Below are 14,968 nucleotides of genomic sequence, written 5' to 3' on the forward strand. Positions count from 1 at the left end.
AATGACATGTAATGATCAAACTGCAGATCGACATTGCTGAGTTCTATCCAGGCCACACAAGAATCTGCTTGTGGAAAATTGCATAACTGGCCTCCCTACTGTCAAAGGAAGACTTGCAATAGAGAGAATGAGAGGGTTAGAGAGGACCTAAGGAAGATTTTTTTTTCCACCCAGATGTCTATAAACTGGAAAACTGATAGCGTGGTGGTTGAGCCAGGAAGTCTCACAATATTTAAGTAGAACTTGAGCTGCAAAGGCAGAGAACACTATGGACCAAGTGCTGGTCAATGGGATTATCATAGACACAGGGCCTTGAAAATGCATTCAGCCCCCATAACACTTTGCACATTTTACTGTCTCCTTTCTAAATTTAAAATACATTAAAGTAGAATTTTTGAACTAATCTACAAAACATTGTGCATCATGTCAAATCAAAACAAAAATTCCAAATTCTCTCAACAATTTACTAAAAAATAAAAGCCACAATTGTGATGCTGTAAAATTATTTACCCCCTTTGTAATTACTACGCTAACTTTCCTCTGTAGCAATATACTTTCTTACCAACTCACCCATTCTGTTGACGTAGAAAATTGGAGGATCACCTGTTTTCATAAGAATAAATACCCCCTCTCTCTGTAAGGTCCAACAGTATGGTAGATTTTCAATAGACCAAACCAAAATGAAGATAAAGGAGCATTCAAGGCAAGTCAGGGAAATGATAATAGGGGAGCACAAATCTGGGGAAAAGCACCAGACCTTTTCAAAGGCACTGAACATACCTTGCAGCTTAGTGCAGTCCATCATGAAAAAGTGGAAAAAATATGAAACCACAGCCACACCGATTGGGTCAGGCTGCCCCTCACCAGAGAAGAACAGCACTTGAACGAGGGGCTACTGAGACAACAGCAGTCACTCTGAGTGAGCTGCAGATGTCAGTGGCTGCAACTAAAAATGAATTTCATGGCTCCACAATCTCTAAGGCCTTGCAGATAAAGTGTATTTATGGAAGAGTGACAAATAAGAAGCCTGGCAAAAAATAAAATCCACATCCTTGCCCATAAGGACTTTGTAAAGTGTCATTTAGAAGATACTGTAAAGATGTGGAAGAAGGACTTGAGGTCAGATGAGACTAAAGTAGAACTTTTTGGCCTCAACACTGAGCAGTACATGTGACAGGGATTTAATACTACGCATCAGCCAGGTAATACCATCCCTACTGTAAAGTATTGTGGAGGTAGAATCATGCTATAGGGATGCTTTTCAGCAGCAGTGACTGGAAGTCTGGTCAGGATTGATGGGAAGATGAATGCTGACAAATATAGAGAGATTCTGGTTAGAAACCTGCTAGCCTTTGCCAGAAAGTTGAAACTGGGGAGGAAGTCTGTCTTTCAGCAGGACAATGACCCAAAGCACACTGCCAGAACCACCACAGAATGGCTTCAGATGAAGCAAAGAGGGATGAAAACTTTGGAACTGCTGGCATTTCAGGTTTTGAATTTTTAGTTTTTCATGCTTTACAATTTTCCCTGCTTTTTTAAATTTATAAATCACATGCTCTTTTTTTCCCTGTTCTCTGCTGTGGAAAAAAAGAGTATGTGATTTATAAATTTAAAAATTCAGCTAAATTGATAAAAATCCCTGGTTGTAATATTCATTTATCTGAACAAAGGGTGGGGGGGGGGGCTGAACACTTTTACAAGGTACAGTAGGTTCTTAATAATGAGCATGGGTATGGTAAGCCAAAGAACTTAATCTGTGTTGTGTCACTCTACAATCCCCGAACTATGAACTGCATTTTTAAATACCTCCTTGGATCTAGAACTGATTGTGAACCACCTTAGGATGTTTTACTGTAACATGAAGATAAAGGAATTAATAAGACCTGCTGTGTCCGAACAAACAGTAAGACCAGCCAAATGGTACTGAGTGGGAAATATAACAAGTTGCTTTCTGTTTTATGAGATAAATGTTAGCAAAGAATTCATGCTTTCTCAAGTGCAACCTCAAGACCCAAAATAGCAAGCACAGCTCAATTAAATGTCTCCTCCCTTAACACTTTAGTTATGTGTCAGCTCACGAAATTTTTTTGGCAACACTAATAAAGAGGCAGTAAGGTTTGCTACGAGTCAACGACCACTCATTGGCACTCAACAACAGCAACAAGCAGTCAACATTATTAAGAGTAATTTGAACGGCGGCTCCTGGGATGTACAACTAAACATGGAAGTTTTCTTCTGCCCCCCCCCCCACCACATTGTCCCTCCATCTCCCAAAGCTCCCCACCAGTTTTGGTAGATGAAGGGCCAATGCCTACATCCATGAGAAGGAAAAAGTGTTTTTGGCATTGTCAGAGTCTCAAAATAATGACTGAACTTTCAGGACAGATAAGCATTTCTTCACCCAAAGTGAAGTGAATCTTGGAATTCTCTGAATTCTCAATTATTAATGGTGTCAAGGTATGTAGGATTGGAGCAGAAGAGTGGAGTTGAGGTAAAAGATCAGCCACAAACTTAAAGAACAGAACATCAGACACAAGAATCAAATGATTTATGCCTGTTTTTATAATCTTATATTCTATTTATTATTTCACTTTCTCATCATGCTTTCACATTGAAATAACTATTCTCACTAAGGTTTCTTGGTTTAGACTCTGCTTGCTACACAAAGATTGCTTCAATCCAATTTGTAGAAGAGTCATAATGTCAAGTGCCAGTCTTCATCAGCCGCAGGTTGCCAGTAAAGACCACTACTCTTACCAGACATCCAGTGACAGACAGCATATTGCCTAGAAAATCCCATACAGGTCAGCTGCAAGGAAACTGAACAGCTTGAACCATTCAATATCCCAAACACAAAACATGGTCCAAAGTATTTAAAGTTTTGCATTGGATGAAAACCTGACTGAAAAATCCAGGCTAAGCATTAACTAAAGAAGGCTAGAACCCCATAGCTAATGGTTGAGAAGGCGAGTAAAATGACATTCATAAAAACTGGAATAGCAAATGATTCCTGCTGTGTAAATTTATTAAAGATGCATGGAGGGAATGAAATTTCCATGTTAGATTATATTGATTCATGCCATCTGCTGCAAAGCTTCATTAAGTAAATTGTCCTGTGATTAGGTTAGGATTAAGTTGGGGGAATTGCTCAGCAGCGTGGCTCGAAGTGCCAGAAGGGCCTATTCCACACTGTATCTCAACAACTAGATAGATAGGTAGATAGAAAAATAACCCATTTAAAATCCAAGGTATGAAACTACTTTAATCTTTGATTACATATCACCAATTCCAACAATAAAAACCCAAAAAGCCAAGAATTCATAAAGGTTACAAAGGCTTATCAGAAAGTCTATTTATGTTTCCGCATTGTAGACGTGAACTAAAGGAAAAAGGAGTTAGTGCTTTCCCAGTGTATATGATTAATAAACTCTTGTAGGGCTTCTGACCGGGTACAGGTATCGATTATAACCGACGTTTCGTTGACAAACTCTGCCATTTTCTTCAGGGATGATGCCTGGGCATGACTAGTCTGGTGGTATTTATACCCCAGCCCCTCATTCAATCATTCCTGATTGGTTAGTCTTCATTCAATCAGGTTTCCAATCTCCCACCTTGTTTACAATCGAATTCCACTTCTTGCTTAGAGCGAGATCTTCGTCTTTGTTAAAACTCTTTTCCTTTAGTTTTATTTCAATTCTTTTCTTTACCAGGCGATCCCAAAAGCCATGGGCACAGCACAGTAGTTTCTGTGCCACAGAAGTCAGTCCTATGACCAGTGTGAATGCAGAGTTCTGCTACCACCAATTTCTCTGGGTAACTCAAACAGATACACCTCCTGTGCTCCTTGATTTGGGTTTCCACCGTGTGTCCCATCTGGTTGATATACGCTGCTTCACATTCACAGGGAATCCTGTAAAAGTCAGTTGATCTGAGTCCCAGGTCACTTTTGACCTGCATAAGCTTACTTGAGCTTCCTTATGGGTTTGTGGACGGTATTAATCTGCTATTTCTTCAGGATCCTGCTGATCCTTCCAGAAACTGTGGAAATATAGAGGAGACAGGTAGTGCCGCACCAATGGTTTTTGGGACCACCTGGTAGAGGAAGCCATTGAAATAAAACTAGAGGAAAATAATTCTAGTTGTTTCTATCCTTTTTAATCTAACAAAATTTGGGATATGTTGTTGGTCTCTGCCAGTGTTCTGCTTCAGATAGCTAATTTATCCAAGCTGAGAGTTCAAGCCTATCCTTAGTACTTTAAATATGGCACCATCATAAAACGTCCCACTTGTCAGGGAATTAGCCTTGGCTCAATGGTGGCTCTTACTTCTGTGACAGAACATTATGGGTTCAATTTCACTGCAGCAGATTGCCAGAATCATAAACAGTTTTGTGAAGTTCAAAGTTTCAAAGGTTCCTTTTATTATCAAAGTATGTATGCTGAATACAACTCTGAGATTCGTCTTCACCAGATAGCCATGAAACACAGAAAAACATGGAAGTCATTGAGAGAAAAGACATCAACTCCTCCCCGGCACGAGAAAGAAAAAGAAGCAAAAACTCGCAAACTTCAAATCCTCCAACCACTCCCTTGCACAAAAACTAACAGATTGCCCACCTGGAAAACGCCAGCTAAAACATCAAAACTCCAGACCCCCAATCCCTTTCCCTCGCAAATCACTAACATATCACCCATCTGTAAAACTGCAACATCAAATCCCCAAGCTGCCAACCCACCAGCTGCAGCAAGAAAGAAAATGGCGGGAGGAGAGAGAAGCAGCGCGTTGTGCGTGCGCAGCCCTCTGATGAAAAATGATATCGTATCTATTAAATAGGGGCCGTGGACAATTCTGATTTGATGGAGATGGACGTGAAAGCACAGAGGAACATCTGGAAAAATTTCTGAAACGCTCGTTTGCTGTTGTCATTACTGCGCAGTCGGGAATCTTTCAGAGGAAAGGCCTCAAAATCCCCGGCTTTGCCTGCTGTTGGCGACCGAGAAGGAGGTTGAATCATTCTGATAGAGATGCCGCTCAGTACTCGGTGTCGGAGAGCTGATCAGAGCTTGAAGTTTTCGGATAACTCAAGAGTCGGACCGTGGTCGGGTGTGGCAGGGAGAATTTTTCTTCCTTCTCTCCGTCTGCGTGAGATGTGGGACATTTGAGAGACTTTGAACTTTTACTGTGCTCATGGACTTCATCAAGTTATGGTATTATTGCACTGTTGTAACTATATGTTATAATTATGTGGTTTTGTTAGTTTTTTTCAGTCTTGGTCTGTCCTGTGTTTTGTGATATCACACCGGAGGAAATACTGTATCATTTGTTAAAGCATGCATTACTAAATGACAATAAAAGAGGACTGCGCGTCTTCATAATCTAAATTACAGAAAATTGAAGGAGACCAATAGTGAAGTAATAAAGGAGTCACACATTATTTCAAATAAGATGCTAAATCGAGGTTAAATCTGTCCCATGAGAGATATGATGGTACCTTGGCAGAATCTGAAGGAGAACAGAACAGTCCTCCTGACTCAAACTTATCATAAAGCTGACAATCACTGCAACAGATCACTGGGTCATTTATCTCTCTGCTTTGTGCTTAATCTTCCTATTAAATTAACTGGCTCATGTATTTGTTTTTATGACATCATCAATACTCTTCAAAAGGAAATGAATTATCCATCAGATCCGTTGGTACATCCCCAAAGTGAAATCTAAAATTTGCCAAGTAAATCCAGTTCTTTGTTTATGTTTAGTCATTAAGCTAAAGTGGTACCCAAAGGAGCACAAGATAACAATGGGGAAAATATTCTCAAAGATGGTTCCTTCTTGGGAAAGTAATTCAGCTGCACTGGTATGACACCCCTATTGTTCACCCTGTGACATGGGTTCCCACATAGTTCAACATCTAGCTCACTGAAAATATCCATCTGAATCATTTCTAACCTTATAACTGATGTCAGACTGGATTCTAGTGAAATTCTTACAGCCAAGGGACTTGCGTCCTAACTTACTCTGATAGAGAGTTTCCACACACCTGATGTTCAGACTTGAACTACTGATCTCTTATGAAATCCAAATCCAATGTTCACTTTGAAAACAATAAAACTATACTGAGTAAACAATAGCCACCTGAGTTTGATCTGAACCAATATTTTGGTACAGCATTGCTAAATTGGCATCTTAAGAAACAGAGAAATTTGCAGCACAAATAACTGAAAAACAATGTGACTGGGTCCGGAGACCTCCCAGCTCTCAAACCATAGCTGTTTCATTTGCAACTAATCAGATATTTAGCTGGGTACCACTTATATTTGGTGCACAGTTCTCTCTCTACCACCATTTCAGGCACTGAGTAATTGGCCCCAGTAGATCTTCAGACAAAGGAAAGGGTCCCTGGCATCTCTTTAATACTTCTACTACCGCAAATTAACATATCTATCACTATTAGATATTTATCTCTTTGCTAAGGGAAATAGGCCCTTCCTGTTTACCCTAACAAGGCCCCTCAAAATTTTATAGAGTATATCTCAAACAAATCTCCTTCCAAAAAAAAAGGTCAGCCTGACAAATGTCACTTCATAAAATAAAGAAAACAATGGCAGATGCTAGAAATCTGAAATAATTTTTTTTTAAGTGCCAGCAACATTTATCAATTCAGGCATCAACTGGGGAAAAAAGAAGCAAATTTTATGTTTTCAGGTTGAAGATCTGTCATCTCACAAAGGGCTTTAGACCTTAAACAGTTTCACCTAGTTAATTACAATTTCTAGCAACGGTAACATCCTTGTAAAATCTTCTTTGGAAATTCTCCCCTTCAAGTATATCCTTCCTGTAATGAGGTGACAAGTGTGCACATATGGGCTAACTTGTTGTTTAGATCTTACACAGTATCCCTGTTTCTGCACTCTAGGTTCAAGAATTAACTGCTGATTATTGACATTGGTTCGAAAGAAACAAGGAAAGAGAACAGCAAGGGAGAAAATTGTCAGCAGTATTAGATTTACGCCACACGTACTGTTTTAAAAAAGCACATCCTTGCCTGTAAAAACCTTGCAAAGCATCACTTGGAAGATATTGTGAGGATGTGGAAGGTGCTCTTGTGATCAGATGGGACAAAAGTGGAACTTTTAGGCCTCAACACTAAGCGGTATGTGTGACGTAAATCAAACACTACCACATCAGCCAGGTAACACCATCCCTACTGTGAAGTATGGTGGAGGTAGCATCATGCTATGGGAATGCTCTTCAGCAGCAGGGACGAGAAATCTGGTCAAGATTGATGGGAAGATGAATGCTGCTAAATACAGAGAGATCCTGGATTAAAACCTTCTAGCCTCTGCCTGAAAGCTTAAACTAGGGAGGAAGTTCATTTTTCAGCAGGACAATGCCAGAGCAGCCATGGAGCAGCCTCAAATGAAGAAAATTGATATCCTCGAGTGGATCAGTCAGAGTCCTGACCTTAACCTGATTGAACATCTCTGGCAAGATCTTAAGATTACTGTCTACCACAATTCCCCAACTAACTCGGCACAGCTTGCGTAACTTTGCAAGGAGGAATAGGCAAATCTTGCTCCATCACGTTGTGTAAAGCAAATAGAGACTTATCCAAAATAAACTACTGGCGATAAAAGCTGCGAGAGGTGGTTCAATGAAGTACTGAGCAAAGGGGGCTGAATACTTTTGAACTGCTGACATTTCAGTTTTTGAACTTTTGGTTTTCATGCTTAACAATTTTATCTGTTTTTGGGCTCTACTATGAAGAAGGAGCAGGTGATTCACAAATAAATATTCTCAGTTAAATTGATCCAAATCCCTGCCTGTAATACTCATTTATGTGAACAAAGGGTTGAGGAGGAATACTTTTATAAGACATTGTATATATCCCTGCCTCGTTACCTCTTTCTTTCTCTAAGATGTCAGCCTGAAACTTACGCCTCTGACCAAGTTTTTGCTTATCTCCTCTGAAAGCTCTTTAGACAGTTCTGCATCAAATATTGTTCGGTGATGTTCCTGTAATATCACCTCATGATATTTCACTCAGTTAGGGCTCCATCTGAAGCCAAATAGCTTTTGAACATCCTTTATATTCGTTACTCTTGACAAAACTGTGAAATAGTTAGCTCACATTCCAAAACCAAATGTATCACAGAAGGGCAATAACTAATTGTACTCCTCTAACGCAAGAACGTTGTAATGAATGAAAGAGCACTGACAAGTCTCTATGGATCTCATTCAGACCTTGGCATTGGGTTGTAAGACCATAAGTCCATAAGACATAAGAACAGAATTAGGCCATTTGGCCCATCAAGTCTGTTTCGCCATTCCATCATGGCTGATTTATTATCCTTCTCTACCCCACTTTCCTGCCTTCTCTTCTATGGCATCCTTACTAATCAAGAACCTATCACCCTCTGCTTTAAATATACCCAATAACTTGGCCTTGTATTTATTGATCCCAACATATTTGTACTCCAGTGTAGTACATCTGTCTCCAGTGGATGAGGATCACCTGAGATTATAAACTTATCAATATCTTGAGTCTAGACCAGGGATTCCCAACCTGGTCTCCACGACTACTTGCTTAACTGTATTGGTCCACGGCTCAAAAAAGTTTGGGAACCCTTGCTCTAGACAGACAGAAATATCCATTTTGACTGCCATCAACTGATCATGTTGGCATTGATAATACACAAGTCGGGAGTGTGACTACATTTTCCATTTGCCTGGATGAATGCTGAACATCCAGAATAAAACATCACACTCGATAAGCTTCCCATTCACCACTAGCTCCCGTTACAAGGGTACCATGGCTGTAGTATGTACCATCTGAAAAAATGCACTACAACAGTTCACCTACATTTCTTCAACAGCATCTCCTATGTCTGTAACCTCTACTGGTCAGAAATAAATAGAGATTGCTGCACCACCACTTGTAAACTCCCCTCCAATTCAGGCACTTTCCTGAGCTTCAATATTCCCAGGGAATTAGCCCGGAACTCCCTTATCTAACAATACTAGAGGAGTACCATCATCACATGGGTTTCCAATGGTTTAAGCATCAAAACCTTCAAGACCAACTAAGGACTAGCATTTTATATTCCCCATGACAGTGCAATGTACACTCCCAAGCACAATAAGAAAACCTTATGAAGACTAATTTCATGTTAATCTAGGGCTATAAACTAATCTGGACAACTCAAATAGTGTTGGCACTGCATCCTAAAACATTGCCCATCGGTCTTATCATCAAATTGAATTATCCTTATTGTCCTTATCAAATAGCCCATTCCTTTCATTCAAAACTTTAATGAGTGATCAACATCTATCCTTGCAGACACAAGAGAGGAAGGTAAGAAGTAATTAATTCTGTCCAAATATGAATCAATATATGGCAATATATGGACATTTTTAGTTCTAAATTCCGCCCCCCCCCCCCGAAACAAAGATCTCAATCAACCTGCTATAGCTATAGCAAATTAAAAGGACATGGAAACTTTCTGGTCTGTACACCTCAGCAACCATCACTGGCAAAGCACTGTGGTTTGTAGGTTCTAAATTTCATAACAAGTCAACCCTTACCACACAATTAATGTTTGCTGAAAATTAGCTGTGAGGAGACTCATTATTGATTGAGCTGCTGCAATTTGTTATAATGCTGAAAACTATTATGTAATCAATTTCAATATCACATTCTTTGCTGCAATTTTTTATGCTAAGATTTAATAATTTCATATTAAAAGCTATGCTAAGCTCGACAACTCAAATCGTGCTGGGACAGCATTCCAAACCATTGACCGTCAGTCTTAACAGTCAAATCAAATTATGCTTATTGTCTTTATCAAATAGCTCAGATTTAATTTTGAAAGAATGTGTGTAGGAAGCAATTGTACACACAAGGTATGATGTTTTCCCTGTCTTTGAACTGTAATATCACATAAAGTCATGTCATTGATGGGTCATGGACAATTTTGGCTTCTCTGCTTTGGTCACGAAAACTGTAATGGGTTCTAGCATTTTAAAACCTCACTATTATGGACTGATCACCTTTAAAATAAAACTCACTATAGAATCACCATAAATTCCATGCAGCAAACCTGCGTGCACGCCTTTCAGAACTGCAAGAACAATGGTCAAGCGAATGTCAGAAGTCAGTTTGCGAATGTCATATATCAACAGCTTACCCAGCCCTCAAAGGTTTTCGTGCCATTTTTCAGTAATTCCTCGAACTGCAAGGTGCAATTGGCCACAAAATCGTCGTATCCGATGGGGGTGTCATGAAAAACGGTCAGCTCGATCTCGCTGCTTCTCCAGATCTGAGTACTGAAGTCTTCGTTAAATGTGGGCCGGCTGGTCTTCTGTTTTGTGACTGTCTGCCCGACCCTCCGATTATCAATCTTTACCATTACATACGGATCCAATAACTGGTAATTTTTGCTGGATATTGAATGCCTGAGAGCGCATCGGGTCGGTTTTAGATCCACAGCCTCTCCGATTTTCACCTTCAGAGGGCCACTGAAAAGCACCATCCTTGCACCGTGACCCCCTAACTCAGAAAGGTGCACAGTAATCGAACCGAGCTGACAGTCAGATACAACAGGCCACTTGAAAGTGGAACAAAAAAAACTACTAAGAACAAAGCAAAAAAAAACGCTTAATCTACCCGCGGACAAAAAGTTAACGTTGAATATTGCAAAATCTTGATTCCTGGTTTTATTCGCCCTTGTCCCTGCTCAACAAAGCCAGTCAGCTACGAGTAAACATTACAGGTGTATGATGTCCTCACGCGCGTTGAAGACCCTTTGATCTTGCTAAGGTAGGTTTCGGTGGAGTCGATTACTCGCGCTTGTTTTGGATGAAAATCGCCTTTCGCAGAGTGCTGGTGTCTGCCGGACCCGGCTGCCTGTTGTTGAACTCTAACACTGAAGAATCTGAGCGATCGGGAGCTAAGTGTTACTTCATGTCATTCGGGCACCGAGAAGCAGGAAGCAATCAAACATCAAATTTCCGTGTGTCAATTGCCGAGCTGATGGGCTTTTTAAGAAAGGAACACACCTCGATTGAGCTTGTTCTACCCTCAGTCAAAGGCTATCTAGAATTGAGAAATCAATCTTAATTAACAAACTTATTCAATTACTCTTTTTTTTAAAAAATCACCATAATATTTATATTATTTTAAAGGTGTATTTTCCAAAGTATTCTGGTGTTTGTAGTCCACAGTCCTTCTCGCAATAGACGGTTTGAATACGACGAACAACACTTCCCAGAAACCTGAGCGAGTGCTTTTATTCCGCTTTGCCAATCCATCTGGCTATCATTGTGATTGGATGTTATCGGGCAGCAGTAGACGAATGACGGCCAAACAATCAAAGGTTTCGACCAATCGATGATTGGCAATTGCTTTCCCCTACCTGTTGGGCGGGGTTTATGACCGAGGCGGTGCTTTGTTCATTGAGTTTACGAACAATAGCGATGTTCACGTGAAATGATTCTACAAACTCAAGAATCACAACATAGTATGTTGTTTTCTTTAAATATATTTATCGTGTGAGGGTGTTACTGGCAGGATAACCGATATTCCCTAATTACCTTAGAGAGGCGAGCTGCCTGTCAGAATAGCCGCAATTCCTGCCCCGATGGTAATCGTGACGATGGTGATGATGATATATATTTTCAAAACAGGATGGCTTGAAAAAGAACTTGGAACTTTTGCTCAACTGCTGCACAAAACTTTCTTGGCAGTAGAGCGCAACTTTGGGATGTGCCATTGAATGGACTTTGCAAGTTGTGCATGCGTAGAAGGTGCACTTTTGCAGCCATAGCAGCAGTCTAATTTGCCTATCACACCTACGATCATCATTAAAAGCCTATCTAGAGTAATTCCATTTGTTAGCACTTAATCCATAGCCATTGGCAATTTTAAAACATGATTTTTATCTGCTTCCGCCACCACCTCGGGCAGTATGTTCCAGATTGCAACCATGCTGAAGGTGAAAACTTCATCCTTAGATCGTCTCTAAACCTTTTACACCTCGGCTTAAATCAATGCCCTCTGGTCTTTGATGCCTCTGCCATGGGCTAGTTTCTTATTGTCTACAAACAAGGGAAAATCTGCAGAGGCTGGAAATCAAAGTAATACACACAAAATACTGGAGGAACTCAGCAGGCCAGGCAGCATCTATGACAAAGAGTAAACAGTTAATGGTTTGGGTTGAGACCCTTCATCAGGACTGGAAGAAAGAGATTAGAAGTCAGAGTAAGAAGGGTGGTGGGGGGAGGAAAGGAAGAAGTACAAGGTAGTAGGTGATAAGTGAAACCGGGACGGGGGAGGGGTGAAGTAAAGTGCTGGAAAGCTGACTGGTGAAAGAGATAAAGGGCTGGAGAAAGGGGATCTGGTGGAGAAGGACAGAAGGCCATAGGAAAAAGGGAAGGGGAAGGAGCACCAGACAGAGGTGAAGGACAGGTAAGGAGATAATGTGAGAGAGGGGAATGGGAATGGGAAATGATGGGGGGGGAGGAATTACTAGAAGTTCGGGAAATTGATGTTCATGCCTTCAGGTCAGAGTGTACCCAGACAGAATATAAGGTGTTGCTCCTCCAACCTGAGTGTGGCCTCATTGCGGCAGTAGAGGACTGACATGTCAAAATAGGAATGGGTGGTAAAATTAAAATGAGTGGCTACCAGGAGATCCCATTTTTTGTGGCAGATGGAGTATAGGTGCTCAGCGAAGTGGTCTCCTAATCTACATCAGGTCTCACTGATATACAGGAGACAACACCGGGAGCACCAGAAACAGTAGATAAGCCCCAAACACTCACAGGTGAAGTGTCACCTCGCCTGGAAGGACTGTTTGGGGCCCTGAATGGTAGTGAGGGATGAGGTGTAGGGGCAGGTGCGGCACTTGTTCTGCTTGCAAGTGCCAGGGGGAGATCAGTGGGGGGGGGGGAACAACTAATGAGGGAGCTGCATAGGGAGCGATTCCTGCGGAAAGCAGAAAGTGGAGGGGAGGGAAAATGTGTTGGTGGTGGGATCCTGTTGGAGATGGTGGAAATTACGGAGAAATATGTGCTGGCGCAGAGGCTAATGGAGTGGTAGGTGAGGACAATTGGAATGTTATCCCTGGTGAGGTGGCGGGTGGATGGGGTGAGGGCAGACATTAGTGAAATGGAAGAGATGTGTGTGAGGGCTGCTTTGATGGTGGAGGAAGGGAAGCCACTTTCTTTGAAGAAGGAGGACACCTCATCAATTCTGGAATGAAAAGCCTCCTGAGACCAGATGCAGCGGAGATGGAGGAATTGAGAGAAGGGAATTTCATTTTTTCAAGTGACAGGGCAGGGGAGGTAGCTGTAAGAATTATAAAAGATATTCGTGGAAAAGCTGTCTCTAGAAATAGAGGCAGAGAGTTCGAGAAAGGGGAGGGAGTTGTTGGAAATGGACCAGGTAAATTTGAGGTTAGGGTGGAAGGTGGCAAAGTTGATGAAGTCGACGAGCTCAACATGGGTGCAGAAAGCAGTACTAATGCAGTCATTGATGCAGCGTAGGGAAAAGTTGGCGAGTGATACCAGTGTAGGCTTGGAACATAGATTGTTCCACGTATCTGACAAAATGGTTGGCATAGCTGAGATCTGTGCAGGTGCCTATGGCTACACATTTTGTTTGAAGGAAGTGGGAGGAGCCAAAGAAAAAATTATTGAAAGCGTGGACCATTTGTGAAAGACGGAGGAGAGTGGTGGTGGAGGGGAATGGGTTGGGTCTGGTGTCCAGAAATAAGCAAAGGTCTTTGAGGCCTTCCTGACGGGTGATGGAGGGATAGTGAAAATAAGATGATCAGGGCCAGGGAACTTGAAGTCATTGAAAAGATCAAGAGCATGTGAAGTGTCATGGATGTAGGTAGGAAGAAAACCGGGGGCGGGGTGGAATAAAACAGAATCAAGTTATGCAGATGTAAGTTTGTTGGGGCAGGAACAAGCAGAAACAATGGGTCTACCTGGACAGTCAGGTTTATGGATTTTGGGAAGGAGCAAGAAATGGGAAGTGCAGGGTAAGAGAACTATGAGGTTGGTGGCAGTGGACGGGAGATCTCCAGAGTTAATAAGGTTAGTGATGGTGCGGATGACAATGGCCTGGTTCTCCTTAGAGAGGTCTTATTCAAGAGGTAGATAAGAGGAGATGTCTGGGAATTGTCGCATGGCCTCAGCAAGGTAGAAGTCAGTCCACCAGACTACTACAGCACCCCTCCACTTATCTGTAGGTTTGATGGTGAGGTTGGGATTAGTGTGGAGAGCAATGCATTTGGAATCTATTCTATTCCTGCCACATAAACCTCTATCACCCCCTATGGCCTCTTCTGCTCCAATGAAATTCAGTTGCTCCTGATTTAGATTAGGTTAGATAAGATAAATGAAACACATTCCTATAGCCCTTCCTTTCTGCTTCTTTCACCTCCCTCTTGCTGTCCCCACCTTACTCCCTATTCTCTCTGCTCTCCTTTCTTTCCCTTTTTCTCAGTCTCCTCCTTTTCCCTCTCCCTCTCTCACTTTTACTTTTCCCTCTCCGTCCCTCTCCTTCTCTTTCCCCTCTCCTTCTCTCCCCTTCACTTTCCCCTTCATCTACTTTCCCATTACCCTTCCTTCTATTTATCTCCTCTTCTTTCCAATGCCCTCTCTCCTCTTATTCTCTACTCTTCTCCATCCATTCCTCTTAGTTATCTCTTTTCCCCTCCATACCACCCAGATCATTTTCCTTCCCTACCTTTTCCTCCTCTTTGTCTTCTCTCCTTCCTTCAGCCACTTTCCCCCACTCCGTTTCCCTCTCCTCCCCTTTCTCTATCCTCCTTCCCCAAACCTAGCCCTATTTTACTTCCTTCCCACCCATTTCACCAATGTAATTCCGTCTCACTCTCTTCTGCCCTTTCACTTTCCCAGCCTTCTTTTTGTCTGCACCTTTCCCTTTCATTCCCCTTCCAAT

General features: G+C 41.6%; 1 protein-coding gene across 2 annotated transcripts in view; it reads right to left on the reverse strand.

Annotated features, from left to right (window-relative positions):
* prkcha (protein kinase C, eta, a) overlaps nt 1-11,222 on the reverse strand; it is a 255,443-nt gene extending 244,221 nt beyond the window's left edge. For both annotated transcript variants that reach the window (XM_063046465.1, XM_063046475.1), the window contains exon 1: nt 10,185-11,222. In XM_063046465.1, the coding sequence (XP_062902535.1) occupies nt 10,185-10,529 (345 nt within the window). In that variant the 5' untranslated portion in view covers nt 10,530-11,222. The remainder of the gene's footprint in view (nt 1-10,184) is intronic.
* Between the last annotated feature and the right edge of the window lie 3,746 nt (nt 11,223-14,968).

The sequence above is a fragment of the Mobula hypostoma genome, chromosome 1 (assembly GCF_963921235.1).
Source record: "Mobula hypostoma chromosome 1, sMobHyp1.1, whole genome shotgun sequence".
NCBI classification, from domain to species: domain Eukaryota; kingdom Metazoa; phylum Chordata; class Chondrichthyes; order Myliobatiformes; family Myliobatidae; genus Mobula; species Mobula hypostoma.